At 35.5% G+C, this 7,849-nt stretch overlaps 1 protein-coding gene across 1 annotated transcript; it reads left to right on the top strand.

Annotated features, from left to right (window-relative positions):
• The first annotated feature begins 990 nt into the window (after positions 1-990).
• LOC125839981 (cellulose synthase-like protein D4) lies at positions 991-5,513 on the top strand. The gene is given in 8 exon segments (XM_049518943.1): positions 991-1,709; positions 2,206-2,583; positions 2,667-3,471; positions 3,559-3,703; positions 3,706-3,965; positions 4,050-4,384; positions 4,474-4,511; positions 4,514-5,513. Coding segments are annotated over 8 exon segments (3,366 nt in total). The 5' UTR covers positions 991-1,230; the 3' UTR covers positions 5,440-5,513.
• The last annotated feature ends 2,336 nt before the right edge of the window (positions 5,514-7,849 follow it).

The following is a 7,849-nucleotide window of genomic DNA, read 5'->3' as shown; positions in this document are numbered from 1 at the left end:
TAGTTATAAATAAATCTAAAAAAAAGTTAGATTAAAATGTAATTTCTTGACCTCATATAAATTTAGTGAAATTATATTAGAACGCATGCTCTTAACCTCATATAAATTTTACTATACCATTTTAGGGTAAACATAATAATATTTGGTGTTGAGGAAGATATTCTAATAATCAAACACCAAAAAATACTTTTCATTAAAAAGGAAAAAATGATATTAGTTCTTCACTTATGTTTTATTTATACTACATTTGAAATAATATAAGTACTGAAACTTTAGAAAATGTGGTATAGTGAGACAATTTCTTATTAAAACAATATTTTTTTCTAAAAATATTGTCCTTTATACCAAACACATAAAAGTTAAAAAGAAACCCAAAATACAAACACACAAAGTACTTAAATTTAGTAAGTATTTCATTGCCCTTTTCTCTAAAATTCAGAAACTCATTAAAATCTCAAATTTTAAAAGATTAATAGATGTGAAACATGTTAAGATTAGCTTGAGGAATTTCTTCGTATCATGTAGTATCTTTCTTTTTTTTTTTCTTTTTTTTCTTTTTTATTTATACTTTCCACAAAATAATGATTTTACTAGAAAAAATAAAGCCGTGTTGAAGCAATGAATTTTGTCTTCGTGTCATTTTGACATTAGAGTTTGAATATTTAAAAGATCTATTCTTGTTTTTTATCTTCACTCTAGCTTGAAAATGAAGGTCTCTTTATATCTATACTCTCTCGTTTCGATCTAGGAAGCCCAATTTTCTACGTCTTTTCTCTTCCCCGCGCAACTCTCTCCCATCCATCCAACCAAACACCCTCACATCCTGCCCCATAAATTATTCCTCACAAGTTTTTCTTTGCTTGGTGTGTCTCTCGTTGGTTCTCCGTAGTAATCGGAGAACTAGTAAAAAAAAAAAAAAAAATATTGTACTTTAGTTAAGTGAATTGAATTAATTCAATGTCAACTTTTCTTTTCTTTCTTTTTTAGTACTCTAAATAAATAAATAAAAATTGAGGGTGGTCATCTACTACAACATTGATCAAGATCAAGAGTGATTCCAAAAAAAAAAAAAAATTATGATGAAGAAAGGAAACATCTGTTGTCATGATTGAGAAGAAGACCACCCAATTCATTGTCACGTACATACGTACATTTTTCGCGAAAATAAATTAGCTAGTTTTACGTAGTTTATAAGGTTATGTTTTGAGAAAACTCAAAAAAAATATAAAAATGGCAAGCTTGACGGGTGCACCATCAAAGAAGACAACGCGTACTCCTGGAGGAACAAATCCAGGAGGCTCTCAGGGTGCTGGTGGTAAAACAGGAAGTTCTAGTGGACAAACAGTGAAATTTGCACGAAGAACGTCTAGTGGACGATATGTTAGCCTGTCTAGAGAAGACCTTGATATGTCTGGAGAGTTATCAGGAGATTACATGAATTATACTGTTCAAATTCCGCCTACGCCTGATAATCAGCCGATGGATACGTCTGTTGCTGCCAAAGCAGAGGAGCAATATGTTTCGAATTCGTTGTTTACAGGGGGATTTAACAGTGTTACTCGTGCTCATCTCATGGATAAGGTGATTGAATCTGAAGTTAATCATCCTCAAATGGCTGGATCAAAAGGATCATCATGTTCCATGCCTGCTTGTGATGGAAAGATCATGAAAGATGAAAGGGGAAATGATGTAATCCCTTGTGAATGCAGGTAATTTATTTTTGTTTACTAGTCTCTGGGAACGTGCGTTCATCACATCTTCCTCACAATCAACATATTTTATAAGTTCTGACATTGATATTGTGCAACATGAAAAATTTGTTGTAAAGAATAAGATTCTTACCAAACAAATATAATGAATCATCGAACTTAATTATCACATATATATGATTATATCTCGTCTTGGAATTATGAATGCCATCAAATTTGAGGTTGTGGTAATGCATAGATGAAGAAGGAATCAAATAAAAGAAGAAACTTTGAAAATCAACAATTGAACACTACTGCTTCTTATGATTTATCTGATATTGTCCATTGTCTTAATTTATAGTTTGCAAGAACAGCTTTTTCCTGGGTTAATTTAACTTTTGCACTTTGGAGCTTCCGACTTTTAATAATATATGATGATGATAAGATGAAAGTTCAAGTAGTCAACAAACTGAGCTACTGAGAATCCCCGAAGTTGATGTGTTTGTTTTGTGTTTAGGTTCAAAATATGTAGAGATTGCTACATGGACGCACAAAAAGACACAGGTCTATGCCCAGGTTGCAAAGAAGCATACAAAGTCGGGGATCTTGATGATGAGATCCCAAATTTTTCTAATGGAGCATTGTCATTACCGGCACCAGATGGTTCGAAAGGTATGATGAGGAGAAATCAAAATGGAGAGTTCGATCACAACAAATGGCTCTTCGAGACACAAGGCACGTATGGATATGGAAATGCTTATTGGCCTGATGAAAGGGACGGAGATGATGGTGATGGAGGTATGAATAAGACCATGTTGGATACATCTGCTGATATACCTTGGAAACCCCTCAGTAGGAAGTTGCCAATTCCGCATAGCATCATTAGCCCTTACAGGTTTGTACTTCTAATTTTGGTGTATGCAAACTCAATTGTACATCGGTTTGTTCTGTTTTTAAGTAATGGAAATGTATGTACAGGTTGCTAATTGTTATTCGACTTATTGTACTGGGGTTCTTCTTGACATGGAGAATACGACATCCAAATCCGGATGCAATGTGGTTATGGTTCATGTCAATTATATGTGAAGTATGGTTTGCATTTTCATGGATCCTTGATCAAATGCCCAAGATATCGCCAGTTAATCGGTCAACTGACCTACTGGTACTACGCGAGAAATTTGAAATGCCATCACCATCTAATCCTACGGGTAGGTCAGATCTTCCAGGAGTTGATATGTTTGTGTCAACGGCTGATCCAGAGAAAGAGCCGCCCCTTGTCACAGCCAACACCATTCTATCCATTTTAGCAGCTGAATATCCTGTGGATAAGCTAGCTTGCTACATTTCAGATGATGGCGGTGCCCTTCTAACATTCGAGGCAATGGCAGAAGCTGCTAGTTTTGCTGATCTGTGGGTACCATTCTGTAGGAAACATGCTATTGAACCGAGGAATCCTGAAGCGTATTTTCTCCTAAAGGGAGACCCTACAAAGAACAAGAAGAGAATTGATTTCGTCAAAGATAGACGAAGGGTTAAAAGAGAATATGATGAATTTAAGGTCAGGATAAATGGTCTTCAAGATTCAATAAGAAGGAGATCAGACGCGTTTAATGCTCGTGAGGAAATGAAGATGTTAAAGCACATGAAAGAGAATGGGACTGATCCTGCAGAGGCAATCAAAGTGCAAAAGGCTACTTGGATGGCTGATGGAACTCACTGGCCTGGATCATGGGCTGTGCCCAGCAGGGATCATGGAAAGGGTGATCATCCCGGGATCCTTCAGGTTACTAATTTCTCAAGCAAACAGTACATAATTGTTTAATTTCTAATTACGAATATTGACATACATACATGAAATTGTAATTTACAGGTAATGTTGAAACCCCCAAGTAGTGATCCACTAATGGGAGTGGGTGATCAAGATAAGCTATTGGATATTTCGGACGTGGACATAAGACTTCCAATGTTTGTATATGTGTCACGTGAGAAGAGACGTGGGTATGATCATAATAAAAAGCAGGTGCCATGAATGCCTTAGTGCGAGCTTCTGCTATATTGTCTAATGGTGCATTCATACTCAACCTTGATTGTGATCACTATGTATACAACTGCTTAGCTATTCGTGAAGGAATGTGTTTCATGATGGATAGAGGTGGAGAAGACATATGTTATATTCAATTCCCTCAACGATTTGAAGGAATCGATCCCTCAGATCGCTATGCCAATCACAATACTGTGTTTTTCGATGGAAATATGCGTGCACTTGATGGCCTCCAGGTAATAATAATCACTCTCTTCAAATTTCTCGTTCATTTCATAGATCGAAAAACATTATAAACTTTCTCGATCGTTCATATATAGGGTCCTATGTATGTTGGGACGGGTTGCATGTTTAGACGGTTTGCACTTTACGGATTTGAACCAGCAAATCCTGATAAGACACCACAAAAAGGTGCAGAGGCTCAAGCATTGAAAGCCACAGATTTTGATCCTGACTTAGATGTGAATCTACTACCTAAGCGTTTTGGAAACTCCACAATGTTATCTGAGTCTATTCCAATTGCTGAGTTCCAAGGCCGCCCTATCGCGGATCACCCTGCTGTCAAGTATGGAAGACCTCCTGGTGCTCTTAGAGCCCCAAAGGAACCACTCGATGCCACCACTGTCGCGGAAGCAGTTTCTGTCATATCTTGTTGGTAAGTTAATGAATTTCATTTTGATCTTATACATTCACATTTTAGTTAATTGAGCAATGTAGCATTACTAAATTAACTCAATTTATTAGGTATGAAGACAAGACAGAGTGGGGTGATCGAGTTGGATGGATTATGGTTCGGTGACGGAAGATGTGGTTACTGGATACCGGATGCATAATCGTGGATGGCGTTCTATTTATTGCATCACCAAACGTGACGCGTTCCGTGGATCAGCTCCTATAAATCTAACAGATAGGCTACATCAAGTGCTCCGTTGGGCTACTGGCTCTGTTGAAATCTTTTTCTCAGGGAACAATGCCTTCCTTGCATCCCGAAAACTCAATGTCCTCCAACGTCTTGCTTACCTTAATGTCGGAATTTATCCTTTCACTTCATTTTTCCTCATCATCTACTGTTTTCTCCCTGCACTCTCCCTCATATCCGGTCAATTCATCGTCCAAAATGTCAACGTCGTGTTCCTTGTATTTCTATTAACCATATCACTCTGTCTCATCGGTTTAGCCATCTTGGAAGTAAAATGGTCCGGCGTTGCTCTAGAGGATTGGTGGAGAAATGAACAATTTTGGCTCATTTCAGGTACTAGTGCCCATCTTGCTGCTGTTATACAAGGTCTCCTTAAAGTTATCGCAGGGATTGAAATATCTTTTACCCTCACTTCAAAATCTGCTGGAGAAGACGAAGATGACGCCTATGCTGAATTGTACATGGTTAAATGGACATCATTGATGATACCACCTATAGTCATCGGTATGGTTAACATAATTGCAATTGTAGTTGCATTCTCTAGGGCAGTATTTGCCGTTGTACCGCAATGGGGAAGATTCATTGGTGGTGCATTCTTCGCGTTTTGGGTGTTAGCTCATTTGTATCCTTTCGCTAAGGGACTCATGGGTAGAAGGAGAAAAACACCCACCATCGTCTTCGTCTGGTCAGGACTCATTGCAATAACACTCTCCTTGCTATGGATAGCTATTGGTAACCCACAAATTGGTCAGGGACAAGGTGTTGCTGGTGCTGGCTTTCAGTTTCCTTAAGTAAAGCCACAAAGGCCAGCCCGATGCACTACAGACATCTCGCGACCACAAAAGTCTATTGTATGCAGTCTTACCTTACATTTCTGGGCAGAGACTGTTTCCAAGACTTGCACCCATGACCTTAAGTAAAGCCACATTAACTAAAATAAAAAACATGATACTTATGTTGCATCAGGATTTAATTAGAGAAACTAGAATTCAAATTAACTAATGTAATGTATTACAAATATATCTTTTTGTTTTCCTTTTTTTTTCACGTATATAGAGTTGGGTAAAAAATAAATAGAGCGATTCCATCCAACTTGAAGAAGTTTTGATATGGAAATTAAACATTTTTGCAATAGCCTGATCTCTAAAGACACTAATGAAAAAACGTTATGTTTTTACACAACTTGCATGTTATGGCTAAATGTCTATGCTGTCTGTTGCACACATGTACTTAATTCCTTACTTGTTTTCCTATTTCACAAAATGATCAACTTTCTTTCATTTACTGTGATATGAAGGCAACCTTAGTATTATTAGAGTGAAGTATTAAAACACCCCAAATTTGGTGTGAATTATTAGTTTTCTTTTTAAACTATTGGCAGGCCTAAAAATTCCTCTATACTTGGGGAACAAAGCTTAAATACATCCGACGAGAGGGAGTTGTTCGAATGGTAAACACCCCTCACTTCCAATCTGAAGGTTGCGAGTTCAAGTCACCAAGGTAGCAAAAGAGATGGGAGCTCCTAGGGAGGGTAAAAAAAAAAAAAAACTTAAAAAACATCCCTCTCATACCATACACAAAAATGTGTCATTCACGTGCTACACGGATTTTGTTTTTTCTTTATTTAAAAAAAATAAATTAACATAAAAGAAATTAAAAAAAAAGAGGGGTTTTGTCTCTAATTTCTTCCTGACCAAAAATTTTCAGCGGTGTCTCACCTCTGTTCCGACCAAAAGCTTTCTACAATTTTAAGCTTGAAAACGTTGATTAAAGTATTGATAAGGATCTGCTTTACTTTATTTTGTTAGGGTTTTGTTCGCGTTTTTCTTAAGAATTGAATTTCTTAACACGGCTGGAAATCCACATCGACAAAAAACAGTCATATGAACACAATAGGAGGAGAAAGAATATTATAACATATGAAATTAAGCAATTAAAAAAGAGTGGAAATTTTTTGAATCTTGTTTTGAGGTCGGTTTTAATGGAGGGGAAGTTAAATAGGGAGAAGAAGGGTATTGTAGCTGTTGGAAATTAAAAATCGAAGGAAAAAAATAATAAAAAGTTTGATATGGCCTTTTTGTAACTTTTCATGTGCTTAAGGAGAGTGTAATCAGTTAGGATTAGGGTGTGCAAAAATCGAACCGATCGATAAATTGAACCGAAAAAAATATTATTGGTTTATTGTTACTGGGTTATTGCGATAACAGTTATTTAATGGTTTTACAAAAAAATTTATTGGGTTATCGGTTCGTTATTGGTTTTTAATATTGGGTTATTGGGTTAACCGATAACCCATTAAGAATATAATAATTTACTATTTTAATTTTTAGTTATACATATATATAATATATTTTTAAAATATTAATATAATTAGTAGTATATTAGACTAAAAATATAAAACCCTACGCAATAATTAACACTACTTAACAATTAACTCTCCTCTCTACTTTTAGTTATTTAACCTTTAGGTTTTACTTTTTAGTATTCCTTATTTACTTTAGTTAGTTTATAATTGACTAATATTAGCTTTTGCACGATTGTAAATATCTGCAATTTGATTAACGTCAGGAATTCAAATTATGCGTGTTTTTTTTTTAAAATAACGTAAGAACTTCATTTAGTTACCATAAGCATGGCCTCATTTGCTACTGTTTTGACTTTTGTCTATGATTTGGTTTTATTTGATTCTCTTTATTGCATAAAGGGGACCTCGTTTTATATATATTATGGTGATCGAAAATTAACCAAGTCTTTGTTGTGATGACCAAAATACAACAAGTTGGTCCTTGTTGTCCCGTTTGGAATGATTATTTCGATGTATGTGTATCATGTCAAATTATTGGATAAGTCATATATTTGTTTTGAAAGCATTTTCTTATTGGTTAAATAAAAAAACCGAACCGTTAAAGACCTAAAATCGATAAACCGAAAACCGATAACAAATATCTTATTGGTTTGGTTATCGGTTTAGCATATTTAAAAACAGAAAACCGATAAACCGAACCAATAATACTTATAACCGAACCGAACCGACCAATACACACCCCTAGTTAGGATGGGTGAACTTAAGTTTGTATATATAGGGGTGTTTTTAAGCTTATCAATAGTTCGAGGATTAAATCAATAATTCGCGTCATGTTCGAGGGTGTTTTTAATATTTCTCTTTTATTATTATTATGGAAAAAGGTCAAAGATATTTTT

Source organism: Solanum verrucosum, unplaced genomic scaffold (assembly GCF_900185275.1).
Source record: "Solanum verrucosum unplaced genomic scaffold, falcon-dt-bn FXZP01000177.1, whole genome shotgun sequence".
NCBI classification, from domain to species: Eukaryota; Viridiplantae; Streptophyta; class Magnoliopsida; order Solanales; family Solanaceae; genus Solanum; species Solanum verrucosum.
The sequence above is the reverse complement of the archived record's forward strand: the minus strand, read 5'-3'. Positions and strand labels throughout refer to the sequence as shown.